This window comes from Palaemon carinicauda, chromosome 28 (genome assembly GCF_036898095.1).
Source record: "Palaemon carinicauda isolate YSFRI2023 chromosome 28, ASM3689809v2, whole genome shotgun sequence".
NCBI lineage: Eukaryota > Metazoa > Arthropoda > Malacostraca > Decapoda > Palaemonidae > Palaemon > Palaemon carinicauda.
Window position 1 is genome coordinate 87,513,049 of NC_090752.1, and position 22,700 is coordinate 87,535,748.

Genomic DNA, 22,700 nt, shown 5'->3' on the forward strand with positions numbered 1-22,700 from the left:
AAAGACAAGAAGACGTTTTTATTACATCAAGCAACGTAGTTGTAGAAGTGCATATGCAAGCAATTTTTCTTTCAGAGAATGATGTCACTAGCTTAAAAATCGCCATTTCATGGTTTGCTGTCTCATTAGATGAGTTGCATAGAAGACATTTTCATTTGACTACAGAGAGGTCTCTTGGATCGACACTAAAAGTTGCAGAGATGCTATCTGATGACTTGCAAAATAAGACTTACGAGACAGAATCTTTGGCTCGTGACCTTTTGATGTGGACTGTAGGGCACGAACATAAAGAAAGACGAAACCCGTTTATTTTTGCTGCATTAAACATCTTTAGGTCTATTGCAAGTTTAGGTTTAGGAATTTCCAATCGTCTTAAGATTAGTGATCAAAATAAGAAAATTGAGTTCTTGACTCATGAAGATGAATTGATTATGTCAGAACTAAGGAATCAGTTAGCTTCAATCAATCAAATTATAGATTTAGTAAATGAACATTCAAGTAATATCAGTCAGATTATGGAAGTACAGGATTTGTTGGCAACGTTAACGTATTATGATTCAAAAATAGATCACATACATAACAGAATAGCACATTTCAGTGAGAAATCAAAAGATTATGTAGAAGCTATCACGTTAGCAACTAAAGGTGTACTGTCACCCCATTTGTTGCCTATAAAATACTTAAAAGTTAGTTCTGGAGAACGGGCGGGAGAAACTAGGCTATGTTCCTTTGTTAGACGCACGTAGGTTAGAATTTTATTACAGCCTAATTACAGTAAGCGTTGAAAATAACAAGATTATGATTACAATTCCCTTTGATTCTTCTGATGCCTGGCAATCTTACAGGATATCACCATTTCCGACTTTCATGACGAATCACTCAAATCCAGTAATATCCAGTTTGACAGGACACATATTGATTTCCCCAGACAAGGAAACATATATGGTCATTAAAGACTTGAATCAATTAACTCACTGTTCAGACGTAATGGATAGAAAAATATGTACAGCTGACTCATTTGAATTCCATAAAAACTTAATGGATTCATGCGAGTTAGGTATAGTGCTAGACCAGCGTTTCTCAACCGGGGGCCCGTGGCCCCCCCAGGGGGCCACGGGCCTTCGACCGGGGGGCCACGAGCGGACACCGAAAAATGCAATTCAGAATGCAGAAGCTTGGAGTGTATAATTAAGGTGACGAGACTCCGGTCATAGGGGAAGAGTTTTTTTTTAAACAATTTGCCTGATTTTTTTACACAGTGTTTAGTTCCTGGAGCGGTGAAAAAAATTCATCACCGCTCGTAACCGTTTACCACCGTTAAACAGAAGTTGGCCCCCGTTAAGGCAACGCCGTATACGCTCGGCCACCGCTGATGGTCCCTCCTACCGCTCCGAAAGTTTTGAGCTGCACAAAATATTGCGAGCGGTGAAGAGCGGTCAATTTTCCACTCCGGCAAAGTTCACCACCGCTACAACAACGTCCAGTCAAAGTGTGGCACAGCTAGACGCAAGTTCGTGGACGCTTGGGTCCGCTAGGCCAACGCAGAAATCTCACACTGTCTGTTGTGCGCATGCGCTATCACTCCCGTGGTGCTGGCACGCTCCTTGGCGCCAGTATCCCACTGGACTGGACAGAGGAAAGAAAAGTGCGTGTTCTCATGGCATATTGGTTTTCCGTATATTTCGCTAAGTTTTTGAGATAAAATATTTTTACACTAATTATACATGTTCACTTTACATTTATATTGTCATATGACCGTAGTGGCCTTGACGGGCATGGGTTGAGGCCTGCATGGGTGGTGTAGGGTTGATACCTACACCATCCATGCAGGCCTCAGTGCACCACGAGTGCACCACAGCAAGAAAAATCGTAACAAGTTAATTTAGTGCTACGATTTTTATTTTTGTTTTGTTTTGAAAGAGCACTTTTTAAACCAAATTTTTTACCGTGTTATTGTTGTTGTTGTTTTTCAGATGTCGAAGGTTCGAAAATGGACAGACAGCTACATCAAGTTTGGAATCACGAAGGTCATTCGAGATGGCGTGGACTGCGCGCAATGTCTGCACTGCTCAGTGGTGATGGCAAATGCATCACTACGTCCTTCCAAACTTTCAAACCATCGCGACAAGGTGCATCCCCAAAGGAAAGATGATAATATTGATGCACTGTCTACGAAACGAGCACGGTACGACCGTGAAACGACACTTCCAAAATTTGGATTCCGGCCAGAAGAAAAACCTGCTCTTCAATCCAGCTACGAAGTGGCATACCGAATTGTGAAGTGCAAGAAGCCGCACACTATTGCTGAGGAACTTATCAAGCCATGTACAGAGAAAATGGTGGAACTGATGATCGGACCAGAGGCAAAAAAGAAAATCCAGCAAGTTTCGCTCTCTAATGACACGATCCGCCAACGGATTGATGACATGGCCGCTGATGTGTGCCGTCAAGTTTCCTGTGAAATCAAGCAAAGCACGCTCCAAGCTAGCCTTCAACTTGATGAGTCTACTGACACCGCTCTGAAGAGCCAGTTGATCGCCTTCGCTCGCTACGAGAAAGAAGGAAAGATGAAGGAAGAGTTCTTATTCTGCAGTACCCTGCCAACCACAACGACAGCAAAAGATGTCAAAGCCATCGTGGACTCTTTTTTTAAGTGAATAGACTCAGCTGGCAGAATTTCAAGCACATTTGTACTGATGGTGCTCCAGCGATGATTGGCGTTAAAGGAGGGTTCGTCACGCTTGTGAAGAATGAATGGCCCCACGTGATGTCTTCCCACTGTTCACTACACCGATATGCTCTTGCGTCAAAAACTCTACCGCCGCGTTTGTTGGAAGTCATGGACGTTGCGGTCAAAGTGATCAACTTCATTCGTGCGAAGGCCAAAAATCATCGGCTCTTCCAACTTCTGGCCAACGAAATGGGAGCGCAACATGTGGGACTTCTGTTTTACACCAAAGTTCGTTGGCTATTGAGGGGGAAATGCCTCTCTCGGTTGTATGAACCCCGGTTGGAGACAGAAATTTTCCTGCGAGAGAACGAAAACAACCCCCATGTCCACTTCGACAATGAAGAGTTCGTCATGATGCTCGCCTACCTGGCCGATATATTCGGCCGACTCAACGAAATGAACCAGTCTTTGCAAGGCCATGATGTGACAGTCAGTGACGTTCAAGGCAAGCTTGCCGGACTGTCTGCTCGAATGGGAGTCTGGCAGGCACGAATCGAGGCCGGATCCACAGCCTCGTTTCCTTTCTTGGACGAGCATCTGCAGACGCAGAGGATTGAACTTCCCATCGGCATCAAAGATTGCATCATTGGACATCTCGACATTCTCTCCGCTGAGTTCAAATCTTATTTCGACGATGCTCCATTGGATGTTCCATGGCACAGAGACCCATTCAACACCGAAATTGAACCTACTGAAGACGAAGCAGAGGAGCTCGCAGAGTTGAAGGTCTCAAAAGCAATGAAGCTGGCCTTCAGTAACAGAGAAGACCTCTCCAGCTTCTGGTTGTCTGTTCAGGATGCATATCCACTACTCAGCAAGAAGGCATCCGAAATGCACATTCAATTCGCCACAATATACCTTTGCGAATCTGGATTTTCTGACCTGGCGACCATTAAAACGAAGTCCAGAAACCGTCTTGATGTTGGGAACGATATTCGCCTTGCTGTGTCCAAGACGGAGCCAGACATAAGAGGCCTCGTCACACGAGCCCAACAGCAAGTGTCTCATTGATTATATCGTTCAGCAAAAATTTTTACTTTGATTTATAATTTTAGTGACTGAATAAACAACATAAAACAAAATCTGCATTTTTTTTATTGAAGGGCAGGGGGCCACGAGTGTTAGCCACTCGGTGAGGGGGGCCATGGGCTATCAAAGGTTGAGAAACGCTGTGCTAGACAGTGCTCTCTCCCATACAAGTGAAAATTGTCTGGATAAGCTTTATCCCTTTGACAATAATGAGTTCAATTGCAGACTGAACAACGGCTCGTGGATACGATACAACAAGGACGGCTTCAATGTATCATGCCCGGACGGATCCACGTCCTATTCCAAAATCTTCGTTGCAGCAGATGGTTGTATCGGGACTTCCCCTAATTCCATGGTGACCGGGATCAAGACCATCATCAGAGAACGAGCCTACTTCGCGAACTTCACGTGGTCGACTACAATGCCATCACTACCTCTCCCATACAACATACAGGTAGCCAAGCGGTTGATGAAATTGACCGAGATGGACCACCTGTCACCGACTTATAAAGAGTTTCTTCACCCCATACTACTAGCAGGAACAGTTGTGACGGTGATGATATTTATTGCCGTTAACATCCTTGTTTGGCGTAGGTTAAGGAACAGTTTGCAGCTAAAACAGAACGTTTTGCCATGTCCAGACAAAACTCCTTATTTAATTCAATTTAAAGCCGTTTGAAATTGGCCACTTCATTCGCTAAAAGGAGTAAAATTGTCTGGGAATAGCGTGTGTACGAAAAGCAGTTAGTACGCTAGTAATATGTAATTGAAGAGACTATAGAACATTTGCATTTTTAAAAATACATTTAAAAAACATTTAAAAAATAAATCATTTTTTTCTCTCGGCATCTAATAAAATATATAAGCCGGAATGTTAAAAGAAGAGAAAAAAAAATTAAAATAACAGAATCTATGGGCATCTAATAAAATATATAAGCCCTATATATAAATATAAATATATATATATATATATATATATATATATATATATATATATATATATATATATATATATATATATATATATATATATATATATATATATATATATGTATATATATATATGTACGAAACCGTGGTACGTGTACGTACCAGGAATTCGTGTTTGTGCACTAAAATTGAATCTTTACCAAGGTAACAAATATTTTTATTAATTACCGTATTGTGTTAATCTGTGTTTCTGACAAAGGTAACAATTATTCTTTAACAAGTTACCGAATCATATGTATATCAGTATTTTTTTTTTTTGGTACCATATAATCATTTGCTAGCAATGTACCATATATGTGATCTGTATCTATCATACATTTTTTTCTATGCTTTGGTAATATCTTTTCATATGCATTATTGTTATTATTTTTTTTTAATGTGCCTATTTGGACATTCGTCCTCATTTGCTTATGGCTAAAGTTAAACAAAGAATAATACATATATCCAGTCACACTCCTAGTAAACATATTTTGGCGTGTTGTTAAAATAAAAAAAAAAAAATTGAGATAGCTGGCCGAGCTGATGTAATAGTTAGTTATTACATGTTTAAAACACATGACGTAATATGTCATTGTGGAAGAAGAAGCTAGCGTGAGATTTGCTGTAGTCAGACAAAATCATAACAGGATGCATTTTGCATCTCTCAGCAATGTAACATTTTTTTGAATCATAAACACAAATGCATACCGTGTGAAAGATTGTGTCGCCACCGGATGCAGGTGTCTTCCTAAACTAATGTAAAGTTTACATATTGTGTTTAAATGCTGAGATAACTAAATATACGATATCTGTGATATCGATATTTTAGGCAGTTCTTATCTATACTGCACCTGAATTGGTCATCCGACCAAACCAGCTATACTCCTGTGATGGAGATGTTAACACTGTTGTTTTTAGAGAATAAACCATTTTAAAGTTAACATGCTTGACTTTATTTCAAGACTCAACATCCCAAACAACACATACTCAATGTGTGTTAATAACAGTAGCACACTAATATATATATATATATATATATATATATATATATATATATATATATATATATATATATATATATATATACAGTACATATATATATACATATATATATATACATATATAAATAATATATATATATATAGATATATATATATATATATATATATATATATATATATATATATATATATATATATATATATATATATATATATATATATATATCAGTGGTCAATCCATCTTAAAATCCTCTTTTTAATCTTCATTCAGAATTGGTTTCCTTTCCTTATTCTAATTCAGTTACTTATCTATCGAAATATCTCATCATATATATATATATATATATATATATATATATATATATATATATATATATATATATATATATATATATATTATATTATATATATATATATATATATATATATATATATATATATATATATATCCATATATATATTTATATATATAGATGTGTATATATATATATATATAAAGTCAAAAATTTTCTAGATAATATAATTTGCATGATATTTTCTTCTAATAGGCTACATACCCTGGAAGATTAATGGAGAGAGAGAGAGAGAGAGAGAGAGAGAGAGAGAGAGAGAGAGAGAGAGAGAGAGAGAGAGAGAGAGAGAACTATTATTCAGTATAACTACGAAACGTTACAAAATATCGATAGAAATCCTTCTCTCAGGATACAAGAGAGGAAAGCATATCACAAAAAATCTTTTAAAATAGCAAAAGCGAAATTAACAATAAATATATTACTTATGAGGCAAATATGTCCAAAGATAGACTTTCGACAAGGAATATAATTTTCAACTTCGGAGTTCCAAGAGCGTTTCTTAAAAAGTTCTTATAGGTTTTCCCCTTTTCCGAGTCATAAAAAAATATAGAACATTCCCGGATTCTGTTAACGAGGTAAGAGAAGCTGGAGGGTCCCATAGTTTTATTTTTTTTCACCATCCTCTTGGGTTGGAATCTTGTTTCAACTCCATTCGCTTTTTCTATCGTCTGTTCTCCCCCATGGAAATGACGTTTCCTTGAAATCTGTTTTTATCTAATATTATAGTTATATCTTTTGGATATCCAATAAGCTGTCGGGAAGATGCAAAACGTGAAATATATGATTTCATTCCAAAAACCACATTTTTTTTTCAGACAAAAATTAATTAAAGCATTCAAGGGCGTGAAAATAGTATCGTCCACTGAAGTGAAATGGAAGCTTTTTACAATAACACGGTATAAATGTATTACTTAAGTTTTTCATTATTAAAAAATGCCCTCTAACCTGAGGAAATATATACCACTTTCATTAAACATTGAGAAGAAAGCTTACCATCGGGCTTTGGGAATAGAATATCTGATTCTTTTCGCTTTACCATACGACAAGAAGTAATTTAAATCATGTTTATACAAGATAAGTCGTTAAATGTGTAGTATTGGTCTTGTACTGTACATGAAAAATGCAGACCCTTTTTAAATGAAATGAAGATAAGAATCATAATTTAGGAACCACCGTAGAACATTCCACCAAAATATCAATTTAATATACTCCTATAAAGTTGGATACATCGTATTTTATGAGATACCTTTTAACAAAAATCCATTTACCGATTCATCTCGAGACAATATCCGTCAATATAACGAAATCCTTATGGGTTGGTGTGGAGGATCACTTATTTAGAGGATTAATTACATTTTTTACTTTAACATACAAACCGTAAAAATATTAATGAGAGACTAAACGGGTCCCGAATAGAAGTTCTTGAGCTTTCTCAACAAAACTGTGTGTACCAGGACCATTTTCGATCATTTCTATGATTCCACACGGTGCTTCAACACTGATCTCACGTGACGCCATGGTCGGTTTTGCGTTAAAAACCAATGATACCAAGCCACTTGGATGCATACAACTAAATGATGTGCAATACACAGTTAAAAATAAGCCGTAAAAGACACGGTAAAAGTCCTAAAATAAATGTTATCAGGCATTTGCCGTTTTAAAAACGGATATATTGACGTAAACGAGTGGGATTGCGGTCACCAACCCGTAAACTATAATAACAAAGTAGGGTAAAATTACGGTCGCCTGTATTTCACTGAAATACGGCTGAGAACAGTATATTTTTACAGAGAATTTCCGATTAAAATTACAGTAATTTTAAAGTGCATATTACTGTATTACGTTTTGAAAAACAACTGAAATACTATGATGCCTATTAAAAAACAAGCAATTTAGGTTTCCTGGATGACATTTTATTGATGCAAATCGAATAAAACAATCTCTAAGACCCATTTTTTTTCTCTTCAGGAAAATTGTCCTTGTCAGTACCAAAGGCAAACAATCTTATTCTTGCAACATTTCAATTCAAGCAAGAACAGAAATACCATATTTGAGTACTAATTCCGTTTAGGTAAAAGCAGAAACCACATCCACTTAATTAATATTTATGTAAGTAAGAGCTGCAAAAATAACAGACTTATTCCCCCACCGAAGTTTTCAAGAGTTGCCAGATGCCTTTAAAGTAATCCTGTTTAGAGCCAAGTTAATCTTCCACTCTCCCAAGGATGCAAAGTTTTATCGCCTCCTTTCTTCTCACACGGGAAGGCTGGGGCACAAAAAGGAAATATTATCAGCCTAAAAGTCTTTCCAAATAAGAGATAAGGACTTGAGTTATGAATTCCCTATTCGAAAGTGGTTGGGAAGCTCCCTCCCCATCTCCCGCCCCCTGGTCAGCTAGTAAAGGAGGTGTAGTTGGCTTTTAGCAAGATAAGCTTGAGAAAAGTCTGCTTTTTAAATTAAACTTGGTAAAATCTTGCTTTTCAAATTTGTTTTCTTGAACGGCGATTTTGCAGTTGGTAATGTGGACTAGATATTTAAAATCTAATATATGTTCAAAATGATATACTTATCAATGAATATTGTTTTACATAAATTAAGACCCTCTGGCTGAAAAAAAAAATATAATAATAATAACCACTAAAATGGAACGAGGTTAGTAAGTAAAAGCCTCTGAAACATTTTTTTGTGGGTGTCTACCCAATAATAATAATAATAATAATAATAATAATAATAATAATAGTAATAATAATAATAATAATAATAATAATAATAATAATAATAAAAAGATTCCAAAAAGATAAACAAGGGTTTGAAACATGTTCAGTCAAATTACTTGAAATAATTTCTAAATTAATTGCAAAAAAAAAAAAAAATATTAAAAAAAAAAGTCTCCAGCTCACCGAAATCAGGTTTGGAGTATCCAGAATAGAGAAATCAGATTTTTAACCACCCAGATCAGAGAAATGAGGTTTTGAAGTTTCCAGAACAGACACAACCAGTTTTGGAGTCTACAAAAAAAGCAAAATTAGGTTTTACGAGTAATCAGAACAGGGAAATCGGATTTTGGAGTACCAAAAACAGATATCAGGTTTTGAAATAACCAGAAAATCAAAATCAGGTTTTTTGGAGTCTCCAGAACACCGAAATCAGGTTCTAAAATCTCCAGAAAAACAAAATTTGGAATATTCAAAACGGCGAAATCAGGTTTTGAAATATCGAGAACCGCAAAATCAAGTTTCGAATATCCAAAACTGTGAAATCAGGTTTTTGGATTATCCAGAACAAAGAAATAAAGTATTGGAGTATCAAGAACAGCGTAATCCGGTTTCAAAGTATCCAGAACAGCAAAATCACAATAACAATCATCTCTCTCTCTCTCTCTCTCTCTCTCTCTCTCTCTCTCTCTCTCTCTCTCTCTCTCTCTCTCTCTTACAAACATACACGACTGATCATAAGGATAAACCTCAAACATGGGGAATCCAAGGATATCAACCATCAGGACTCTATCCAAGCGGATATCCAATCAACTGCCTGATCGAGGGAACTCGAGAAACGTTAAAATCAACCGATGTAACTCAGCGTTTATCAGTGGCTATGAATGAACGTAATCCTTTAATGACAGTTGTAATAGCATCTACATCAACTTCAATTGATGTTTTACAATAAAGTGGAAGTAATGACAGCAATGTTGGTCGCCCATTACTAAAACCGTCCATTTTCTCTTAGCCATGTGGATGAGCCTTTTTTTTCTAAGTTTCTGCATTAATTTATTGCTTTTATTCATGAGGGAAAAGCAACGTGAAAGGCTTTTGGTTTCTGCAACTAAATCTTTTAATGAATAGTAATGCAATGAATAATAGTTCTTCTGGAAGGAATTTCTTTCTTACTAAAATTTGGCTCGGGGTCATTACAATAAAGGGTGAATATTTTACTGATTCATACAGGTTTTTCATGTTTATACATATATAAACTTATATTTTGTACGCACATACATAAACTGTTTATATATATATACATATATATATATATATATATATATATATATATATATATATATATATATATATATATATACATACATACATATATATACATATATATATACATACATATATATATACATATATATATACATATATATATATATATATATATATATATATATGTATATATATATATATATATATATATATATATATATATATATATATATATATATATACACACACAAACGTATATGGGAAAAATTCACTTATGCGCATGCCGTTTAGATGTAAAGAACCACTAGGAAAAATGAAAAAAATTGAACGAATCTGAAACGGATTCGTCTCGTATATTTTCTATTTCATGATCATGTCTAGAAAATATAAGGGACAAAACCTTTCAGGATTCGCACCGTTTTAATTTGCTATATTGCGTAATACGAGTATATATCGGAATATAACTTTTATCAATAGCGATTGGGAGCTTATCTATAATTAGAACAGAGGTGAAAACGAAAATTTCTAAACACAAAATTCCACTCACATTTCAGTTTCTGGAAGTATGTATTAATAGCAAGCGGATGAAACTCTTGTATGTGAAACATAACAAAAAGAAATAAAAGATACAATATGCAAATGAACCAAGTGAATGAGGCAGCAATAGATAGAAACATCTTTCCTAGGAAATACATTAATGTAATACTCTAGAAAATAAGCCAATCCTGGAAAACATACTCTATTTAATTTTCCATTTCATCATTACGAAGGGAAGACGAGAATATTTCTGAATCCTGAACTGGGAAGAATAAGGATATAGAGTTAATCATTGCAAGCGTCGAGTGATTTGCTGATCGATTGATTAATAACAATTTGATGCCATTGCAACAATATTATTATTATTATTATTATTATTATTACTTGCTAAGCTCAACCTTACATGGAAAACAGGATGCTATAAGCCCAACGGCTCCAGCAGGAAAATAGCGCAGTGAGGAAAGGAAACGAGGAAAAATAAAACATTCTAAGAACAGCAACAACATTCAAATAAATATTTCCTATATAAACTATAAAAACTTTAACAAGAGAAGAGGAAGAAAAATAAGATAGAATAGTGTGCCCGAGTGTACCCTCAAGCAAGAGAACTCTAACCCAAGACCGTGGAAGACCATGCAACAGAGGCTATGGCATTACCCAAGATTAGAGAGCAATGGTTTGATTTTGGAGTGACCTTCTCCTCGAAGAGCTGCTTACCATAGCTGAAGAGTCTCTTCTACCCTTATCTAGAGGAAAGTGGCCACTGAACATTTACAGTGCAGTAGTTAACCCCTTGGGTGAAAAAGAATTGTTTGGTCATCTCAGTGTTGTCAGGTGTATGAGGACATAGGAGAACATATGAATAATAGGCCAGACTATTCGGTGTATGAGTAGGCACAGGAAAAATGAACCGTAACCAGAGAGAAAGCTCTAATGTAGTACTGTCTGGCCAGTCAAAGGACTCCATAACTCTCTAACGCTAGTATCAAAATGGAATTGACTGACTAACTACTGTAATTGCTGATAAAATGCGTTGAAAATTCTAGGTCATTGACCTCGAATATATTTTTTTTCAGTTAGAAATTCTTTCAAGTAAGAGAGAAGGCAAATCTAAATGTATACAACAGTCCTTATCCTAAAAGTATTCGCATTAGATATCTCAACAATACCTCTCCCAACTCCCGCTACTCTTACTCCTCTCACTCACTTCCGATTCTCCTTTTTTTTTTGTAGATCTATGAAATGTTAATACCATCAAATTCGCGTAAATTAGCAAACTGTACTAAAATGACCTCAATCTGTAAATGAATTTGATTTCTTTTGTGGGTACAGGTGTTGGTATTGAGTCAGTAGATGACTGGGAGTAATATCTTTGGAAACTGTCCCAATGAGTATAAAATCCCAAAGATGATACACAAATCTTTCTAGCTGTCTGTTAATCCGTAGATTGTCCGTCTGTTCCCTATCTGTCTTCTTCCTAGGGTTGTTGTGGCCTATTGGTAACATCTCTGCCAGGTGAACGCCAGACTGGGGTTCGAGTCCCGCTCAAATTCATTAGTTCCTTTAGTGTCTGCAACCTCCCCATCCTTTTTTGCTAAGGATGGTATGGTAGAGCTTATAGGTCTACCTGCTGAGTCATAAGCAGCCAAGGCCTACCCCTCCCTGGTCCTAGCTTGGGTGGAGAGAGGGTTTGGGAGCTGATCATATTTATGTATGGTCAGTGTTTAGGGCATTGTCCTGCTTGCCTGGTAGACCCCTGCGGATGACTTTGGCAGGTGTACAGACATCCTTTCCACAACTTGTTGCGAAAATCCTCTCTCTGCGAGGAGATGCTGGATAGTCTCCAGGCGTGAAGCCGAAGCGAAGCTACGGCTTTGTGAAAGATGTTGGCGTGTGGTTGTTTGAGTAGCTAGTGTCGCGGAGGGAGTTCTCTTGGAGGCTCCGTAAGGACTTGCAGAAGGTCCGGAAACCAATCCGCGTAACGCCACAGCGGAGCTATGAGGGTCATCGAGAGATTGGCCGATATTCTGGAAAACGTATTTTTGTTTCCGCTATAGATTGTTGGAAAACTAACTGTTCAAAGGGTTTCTGTGATCTTACCATTTTGATAAAATTGTGTTGGATTAGTGGAAACGTTAGCGACCCGTGAATCTGTCGGTCCAGAGTTCAAGCTACGCTCATGGCTTGATAGACTTTAATAGAACACTACCTTACTATCCTTGATAGCTTACCATTTAATAAATTTGATATGACCAACATGAAAAATATTAAAATTTTGACCGATGTATAACCACAAGATCAATCTAATAACACACAAATCTCTCTTTCTTATGCCGTTTATCTGAATGATTCTATCATTATTCCAAATCTTTGGAAAGACGAGAAACTTGAGGAATCCCCTTTTGGACGATTACAGCTAAGCCTACAAATATTTTTTATTAGCATCCGCCAAATAAGAATATTAAATATAAATAGATTAGACAAGATACTTAAGAACGTTAAATGCAACTAACTAAAACTATATATAATAATATAACAATATAATTATGCGTTTGTAAAATTTGAGAAAAAATACAAAATAGGTACCCCGAAAATTCAACATTTTATTCATTTGTCTTAATTTTATCCAAAGTTTGAATTTGTATAAGAGCCTCGACTTAACAAGAAGTGAAAGATAATTATCCAGAGAAAACTATCTCAACACACACTCGTTTTGTAAAGTCCTTTATATAAAAAAAAAAAAAACTCGCGGGGAGTCTATTAAGGATTGACAATTTTTCAGACTCCAAGGGGGGGGGGTCATAAAAATCTGAAATGGCTTCTTCCGAGCGAATTCCAGACCAGTTGCCTCTGTGCAGTTTACGATTGCCGAAAATAATAGAAGTTGAATTCAGAGGAAGAAGGACGTATGAGCAAGGCTGTCTCAAATACTCGAGACGGCCTGACAGCAATTTTAGTGTTCTGGGAGCGTTTAAAACGTTATAGATGCTATTTAAGAAAAGGTCTGTAAGTAATTTTAGTATTATATTAGCATTTTAAATGCTTGGTCTGAGGCGGTCCTAACGACCATTTGTATTGCAACGCCAAAATACAATATAACAGATAGAAATCAACCAAGTATGATATGATTTCTGATTGGAGATTAAGCTTGTGGCACATCGCCAAAGTAACAGATAGCGATCAATCAAGTATATGATATGATTTCTAATTGGAGATTAAGCTTGTGGCACATCGCCAAAGTAACAGATAGCGATCAATCAAGTATATGATATGATTTCTAATTGGAGATTAAGCTTGTGGCACATCGCCAAAGTAACAGATAGCGATCAATCAAGTATATGATATGATTTCTAATTGGATAATATACATAAATAAATATTCAATCATTTATCAAACAAGAATCTTCAATCTTGAAATAGCATTTCAAAAGAGGTTTCTATTTGATGTAGGAGTGTGTTGCTATCTGTCACAGTTCTATAATACAATTTTTATTAGTTCATTACATGAAATGAAAATCATGTTTGAATATCATAACCTACAAATCATCACTTTTTTTAATATATAATAAAATACCGAATAAAAGACAAACAAAGATTAAACAATATCCATAAAATAAATTATCTTTTTTTCCCTCCCCGAAAGATGAGCCAACGAATTCAAAGAATGTTTTAAATCATAATTTTCATATTTTTATTTATATATATTACTAATTTCCCAAGTATGAAGAAACGAAAAAGATCAGAAATCTTCCATTGCATCAATTGTTTCTAAAGTCTTGAAGATCGATTCGAATTATATATTTCATTTAATCAGTTTGATTCGTCTAAAAGATAAAACTACAGTTAACGTTAAAACGTGATAGTTTCCAGTTATTCAAGATATAAGACATGATGTAAATTCAAAATATGACTTTGAATATAAATATAAATAAATAAATATATTAATAAAATCTGAAACAGTACTTTACTTTAAAGAGATTGTCTGAAATATTTGAGTCCACATAAAAAACTGGTCTGTTAAATTGAAAGCTGTCGTTTGCTCTCAATGAATCATCTTTAATCATTAACTAGTATTTTGTTTTAAACCTCACTTTTTTTTCGTTTCCATTCAGCCATTCTTTTATGTGCAAGCATGATTGAGAAAATATTGGATTTTACAGATTTTTTCTACGAACAACAACAACAACAATAATAATGATATTAATAATAACAATAATAATAATAATATTAATAACAATAATAATGATAATAATGATAATAATAATAATAAATAACAATAATAATGATAATAATAATAATAATAATAATCAATCCTCCCCAGATTCCAAGTCAATTGGATTTTTACTATATCGAATATTTCTAAAAGAAACATAACTCTTAAGATTTGTAATGGTAACCACTTTTTCAAAAGACATCAGAATATCATTACACACACATAAAAAAAAAGAGAGAAAAAGAAACCTGACTCAAAAAACGAAGGATTAGACACGGGAATTACAAATTGGAATCAAATGACTGACAAAGCTCAATACTACACTGTACTATAGAAGTTGTATTCCAGCTGATTCAACTACCCTAATAGGGTAGTTGAATCAGTAGCACTTCAAAAGTTCAAACTTGCAGCTAATGGTTTTATGTTGAACAGGCTGACATAAGTCCTTTTATGGCTTATATATGAAATATTTTTTTGATGCTAATGTTTTCGAGATATTTTATTTTAATTGTTCTTACTTCTTGTATCGTTTATCTATTTCCTTATTTCCTTTCCTCACTAGGCTATTTTCCCTGTTGGAGCCCTTGGGCTTATATCATCTTGTTATCCAACTAGGATTGTAGCTTAGCTAATAATAATAATAATAATAATAATAATAATAATAATAATAATAATAATAATAATAATAATAATAATAGTCAGTTCTTTACCCAACAAACAAAATAATTGATGTCAGTCAAGTTCTTTCCTTCTAGTCTTTTGGGGAAAATAAATTTGACGTCGTCAAATAAATATATGAGGGTTTATTCAAAGCGCATTCTGTAGAGGATGGAATATGAAGATATCACATGTAAATTGCATTTTCTTCTTGCCATATAAGCAGTTATAAATTAAATTTTGTATACGTATGAATTACTTTTATAACATGAAATACTTTTGGGGGGAGAGGTATTACAGACTTTTACTGAATAAATCACTTATAATATAATTTTATTTTTTTAATATAGCTAGATAAAAGTGTGGAAAACGAATGGGGAGTCTTTCAAAGTACATCCTTTTTATACAATGACACCAAAATAAGGCACATTTAATACATTGATATAATTTTCCACATGCATGACTTATTCGCATTTAATTTGCACCCCTTACTTTCGTAGTTTCATAACAATATGGACATATAATACTTATTAATCATTCAAGTCAATTCAAACTAAACTTCTAAAGTTCAAACTTGCAGAAAATGTTTTCATGTTGAATAGGCTGTCATAAGTCTTTTTATACTTCATATATGACATATCTATTTTGCTGTTGTTACTGTTTTTAAAATATTTTATTGGTCATTTTTTTCTCATATCGTTTATTTATTTCCTTACTTCCTTACCTCACTAGGCTAGTTTTCCATGTTGGAGCCCTTGGGTAGATAGCATCTTGCTTTTCTAACTATGGTTGTAGCTTGGCTATTAATATTAATAATAATAATAATAATAATAATAATAATAATAATAATAATAATAATAATAATAATAATAATAATAACAACTAAAAACCTGTTAAGGATAATCATCTCAAAAATAGGAGAAATGCTTGGACTTATGACTTTAGGCTATATAGACTAGCGATGGGGTACATGAGGATATTCAACGCCCAAGTGCAGCTTTGTGTAGGCCCAGCAGCTGCACTATGAAGTCAGAAGAGGTTGGACAGCACAGCAAGAACAGAAATGGGAGCAAAGGTAAAATGGAAGGGGCCTTAAGGAGTACCGCGTGGGGTGCGCTTACTCCCTAACCATTTGGCACGGTCTCTCAGTCAACATGAAAAAAATATTTGATAAGAATTCGAAGGATATCATCCTCTTGAACCCGTTTTGGGTTAGGGCTCTACTGGTAGCTATTGACTCTTACAAAACAACGGTAATCACTATATATATTATATATATATATATATATATATATATATATATATATATATATATATATATATATATATATATATATATATATATACATATATATATATATATATATATATATATATATATATATATATATATATATATAATGTGTGTATATACGCTGTTAATAATTGCAGTAAAATACACGGGAAATACCTGGCAACATTTAGTACAGGATTTTTATAGTTTTAAAAACGGATATATTGACGTTAAGGAGTGATATTACGGTCACGAACCCGTAAAAGATAATAACCAAGCAAGGTAAAACTACAGCCGCCTGTAATTCACTGAAATACTGCTGAGAACAGTTTATTTCAACGGAGAGTTTTTTTTAACTGTGTGCAAATATATATATGCAGTATATATATATATATATATATATATATATATATATATATATATATATATATATATATATATATGTGTGTGTATATAAATGTATATATATATATATATATATATATATATATATATATATATATATATATATATATATATATATGTATATATACACACATAATAATAATAATAATAATAATAATAATAATAATAATAATAATCGTTCATATACACCTATAATGATGATGGATAGAACATAAAAAAAAAATTAAGTAAATTTAGAACTATTGACATTCACCTTTTCACGTGAATTACAAAAACCCAGTTTCCAATGAAGGAATTAATGAATAAAATCAAAGTTTAACTGCGCAGTATCAACATCCGTATACAAAATAAACTTACGCATAAACGAGCTTAATTAGGTCTTTAATGAGAATGGAATGGGTAAAGTAGAAAGAGGAATAGAGGGAATGAATAATTCAAAAGTCTCTTGAGGAGAAAACCTTACCTTTACTTCAGCGACGCTCTTATCAGATCTGCGAATCTTGATTTCCCAATGCAGGAAGAATTGTCCCTGGTAGAGAGTTCAAATGAGACGCTGCAGTATGTTTTTGACGTTGCCCACAGTTCTGTGAAAGAGAAAGAACAGGTAGATTAGACATGTATCAACCATGATTTTCCATTATTCGTTACCAATATTTACAGTCTTATAGCTGTCAGGCAATCAACTACATCTATCTCATAGTAAAAAAAAAAAAAAAAAAAAAAAAAAAAAAAAAAAAAAAAAAAAAAAAAAAAGTCATCTATGTAATGAATTTATTTATTTAATTTTTTCTATTCAACAACAACAATAAATGTAGCCGTTTCTATTTATATGCAGGACAAAGGCCTGACATGTTTTGGTAACGTCTGGGGTTTGGCCACTTTGCAACACACGCTGGCTACTGAGGATTGGTGGTGGTGGAAGACTTTTGATTTGATCGCTCACTGGAAACCAACCTAGTGTGGGCCGCCCTCACTAGTACAGCTTTGCTGATCATGGCGATACTCGCTTTTTCCACCACGTTCAAGTATCCCCACTCATATTAATCTAAATGTATTGATATTTGAAGCTCCACTGCATAATTAATACTCTAAAAAATACCTTGCATGTGACAACACAGATATTCTAACAGAGAATATAACCTTGAATACTGTAATACAAATATCTTTAAAGAGATGGTTTCCGGTAGGCACAGTACTTAACCAATAAACATGGAATACTATTGACCTTTCAATGAGGAAATTAACCGTTGCAGTAAGTTAACGAGGTTCAAGTCAGCATTAAATGGAAATAATTAAATTTTTACAAAAAAAATGTATATATAATTTTTTTTCTCTCTTCTCCTCTTCTGACGATTTCCCATTCTAATTGACAACGTTTTGATCTGCAAGTTAAAAAAAATCCTAAGCCTTTAATAACTTTGAGTTATCAAAACTTTTTGTATATGAAGACAAAGTTAAAAAAAAAAAAAACCTAAAAATAGCGAAATTTACCTCGCTTCACATACGTTTGGATACCTGTAAAACACTTTGTCTTTTATAAAATATGAATTATGGATCTCTTATATAATATTAAATCTTGGATTGTATATCTTTTATATAACAGGAATTCTGGAATTATCGGTCTTTTATATAATAGGAATTATGGATTTTTATTTAATACGAATTCTGGGATTACAGATCTTTTATATAAGGAATTCTGGGATTGTGGATCTGTTATATAATAGGAATTATGGGATTACCGATCTTTTGTATAATAGAAATAATGGATCTGTTATATGATACGAATTCTGGGATTGTGGATCTTTTATATAATAGGAATTCTGGGATTATCGATCTTTTGTATAATAGGAATAATGGATCTGTTATATGATACGAATTATGGGATTGTGGATCTTTTATATAATAGGAATTATGGGATTATCGATCTTTTGTATAATAGGAATTATGGATCTGTTATATAATAGGAATTCTGGGTTTATCGACCTTTTAAATAAGGAATTCTGGTATTGTAGATCTTTTATATAATAGGAATTATGGATCTTTTCTATAATTGGAATTATGACTCTAGATTCCAAAACAATCACATGGTAGAGAGACCAATTAAGTATGACTCATTAGATAAATGATCACTATCATAGACTTGGAAGTAAAAAGCACTGTGATATTCAAAGTTTACAAAGAACTGATAAATTTTACACTTGAGGGTTAAGAATCATTGGTCTGGGAACACGGAACAAAGTGTAACATTCTAAATCTGTGTTGACAAGTCTGAGATACGTCTATATTGTCTCTATACTTCTTGGTATTTACTGATATTCCCTTCTTCTCGTATAACTTATGCTAGATGCATGTGGGACAGCGTTAGGGCCAGGGTGGTCATTCACACGAGAGGTAGAGTCGGAAGCTATTAGCTGCACTGACGGCGGAGTCACTAACACTATATATATATATATATATATATATATATATATATATATATATATATATATATATATATATATATATATATATATATATACTGTATATATATACAAGTGTATATATATATATACAAGTGTATATATATACTCGTATATAAATATATATTTATATATATATATATATATATATATATATTCAAATAAGCCATATATATTTTTGATACATTAATGTCTGGATTCTCTTAACGACCTCGGGATCAGAGCCCCAGGCGAAATCACACAAAGACAAGAGCTTGGCTCCGGCCGGGAATCGAACCCTGGTCGACAAGCTTGTATAGACAGTGACTAAGCCACTTGGCCACGAAGAAAGGTGGCTTAGTCACTGTCTATACAAGCTTGTCGACCAGGGTTCGATTCCCGGCCGGAGCCAAGCTCTTGTCTTTGTGTGATTTCGCCTGGGGCTCTGATCCCGAGGTCATTAAGAGAATCCAGACATTAATGTATCAAAAATATATATGGCTTATTTGAATATGAAAAACACGTAAAAATGTGCAAAATTTATCATATATATATATATATATGTATATATATATATATATATATATATATATATATATATATATATATATATATATATATATATATATATGTACACACACATATATAAAGTCCTGCGTTATTATTCAGTTGCTCTTAGATATTTAAATTTGATTGTCTGTTTATGAACATAGCAACAACAAAGTTGGTGTTAGAGTACAGTCCTATCAAACGAATTTCCAGTGAACATTGGAGAACTCCAAGGGAATGCGTTGTCACCTATTTTGTTTATCCTCCATACGGATTTTGTAAAATTATACACACACACATTATATACATATATATATATATATATATATATATATATATATATATATATATATATATATATATATATATATATATATCCGGAATAATGCTTTCTTTTTAATCTTTTCTCCACTGAAAATATCGTTTGACTTAAATCTATTCTTAGGCTTCTGCTCCAATTCCTACCAAACTGTCAGTCGGGGTCTCCCTCTTTCTTTTCAAATTCTGGAGAAATATTTTATGAATATAATGATCTGAATCAAAAGAATGCATGCGAATTAATGACGCAAAAAAATAAGATTTTTATTTTACAAAATAAAAAAGGTTCATGGTTCATCGATATTTCCTCATTATCTCTGTATTTTTAATTATTCTATTCTTTTTTATATATGAAAGATAAGCTGATTATAACTTAAAAGAGCTATGGAAAGACTGATGATGATAATAACAATAAGAGACATAAATAGAGCAACATGGATACGAGAGCAAACTAAAGTAGAAGATATTCTAACATGTAAGAAAAAGGAATGGACATGGGCAGGACATATAATGAGAATGTCAGACAATAGATGGACGTTAAGAATTGTAGAATTACACCCTAGAGATTGTAAAATAAGCATGGGAAGGAAGAGAAGAAAACTTATAAAGTGGCATGTCAGGGGTCTTTGTTCTGTAGCAGTCACGGCTGATGACACACACAAATGTATATATATATATATATATATATATATATATATATATATATATATATATATATATATATATATATATATATATATATATATATATATATATATATATATATATATATATATATATATATATATATATATATATATATATATATATATATATATATACATATATATATATATATATATGTATTGTGTGTGTGTGTGTGTGAATTTATAAACCATTGGTAGAAACATAACATATACACATAGTAACATTCATGGCCTTCGAAAAAATCTAGGAAGTAATAATTCCATTGGAAAAATCATGTGAATATTACATCATTATTGATTATCTAAAATAAATTCTTCAAAAAGTACTCGGGAAATGCCTTTTTCCGAGACGTATTTTCTGTGTTTCGAACGGCTCTGATATCGATTCGTACCGAAAATGGGTTGTTTTAACCTGAAAAAATAAGTCGAAGCCTTAGGTTATTTCAAAGCGGTTTGCTGAAAACGTCAATTACCCTTCACCCTTCCTATTCAGTCTCTTAACTTTTCCTTTAATTGCAAATCCGAGCTTTGAACAACTTCAGAACTTTCAGACTCAAATCCATAAATCAAACCATGTAAGTTATTATCATTATTATTATTATTATTATTATTATTACTATTATTATTATTATTATTATTATCATTATCATTACTATTATTATTATCATAATCATTATTATTATTATTATTATTATTATTATTATTATTATTATTGATGATGATGATGATGATGATGATGATGATTATGAGTTACTATGGTTTACTGAAACGAAGGATGAGTTTTTTCGCTATTCCTGAACGGCTTCGGAAGAAAATCTTCACGGATCTCCGAATGGCTTCAAAAGAAATGGCCATAGACTTAGCATGGAGTTCTGAATGACCCTAGAACAGAATCTCTGAACGGATTCGGAAGAAAACTTTCCCGGATTTCCAAATGCCTTCAGAAGAAACAGCCGTAGACTTAGCATGGAGTTCTGAATGACTCCAGATCAGATTCTTCCTGGAGCTCCCTGAACGGCACCTGAAGAAAATTTTCCGGAATTTTCAAAAGGCTTCAGAGGACATAGCCGTTAACTTAGCATTGAGTTCTGAATGACTCCAGAATAGAATCTTCCCGGAGCAGTTCTGAATGGCTCCGCCCCGAGCTTCAGATGACTTCTGAAGACCTTTTTTTTTTTTTTTTTTTTTTTTTTTTTTTTTTCAAACTAAGAATGCAACGCAGGGAACATTGTTAATGGCTATTTTTGGAACAGGGAGCTGACTGAGAATTGTGTTATTACAACTACATGATCAACAGGAGGCTCTTCGGAACCCCTTCATCTACAGCTGGTTTTGGTGTTTGCTGCAGAAGTTGTCGAGCTTTGAAGAACAAGATATATACGCCTTGAATGATCCTTTGCTTGGGGTTTTGCAAGGATGTCCTATAATTGGAGACTATTGGAACTAAGGAAATAAGGACGGAGACAGAATGGTTCAACTGAACGATGAGTGACGTGTGGTTCTTCAACAGGATAGTCCCAAAATTCGACATTGAAGAAGGGACATATCCAGATAGTAATGGT

At 33.5% G+C, this 22,700-nt stretch overlaps 2 protein-coding genes across 2 annotated transcripts; both read left to right on the top strand.

Annotated features, from left to right (window-relative positions):
• Positions 1-1,973: 1,973 nt before the first annotated feature.
• LOC137621926 (protein FAM200C-like) lies at positions 1,974-2,657 on the top strand. The gene has a single exon (XM_068352427.1). The coding sequence runs from the start codon at positions 1,974-1,976 to the stop codon at positions 2,655-2,657; it is 684 nt and encodes a 227-aa protein (XP_068208528.1).
• Positions 2,658-2,710: 53 nt separating this feature from the next.
• Positions 2,711-3,742, top strand: LOC137621927 (protein FAM200C-like). Its single transcript, XM_068352429.1, has one exon. The coding sequence runs from the start codon at positions 2,711-2,713 to the stop codon at positions 3,740-3,742; it is 1,032 nt and encodes a 343-aa protein (XP_068208530.1).
• The last annotated feature ends 18,958 nt before the right edge of the window (positions 3,743-22,700 follow it).

Coding starts and splice junctions, on each gene's coding strand:
- LOC137621927 (XM_068352429.1), top strand. CDS start 2,711: ATGATTGGCGTTAAAGGAGGGTTCGTCACGCTTGTGAAGAATGAATGG.
- LOC137621926 (XM_068352427.1), top strand. CDS start 1,974: ATGTCGAAGGTTCGAAAATGGACAGACAGCTACATCAAGTTTGGAATC.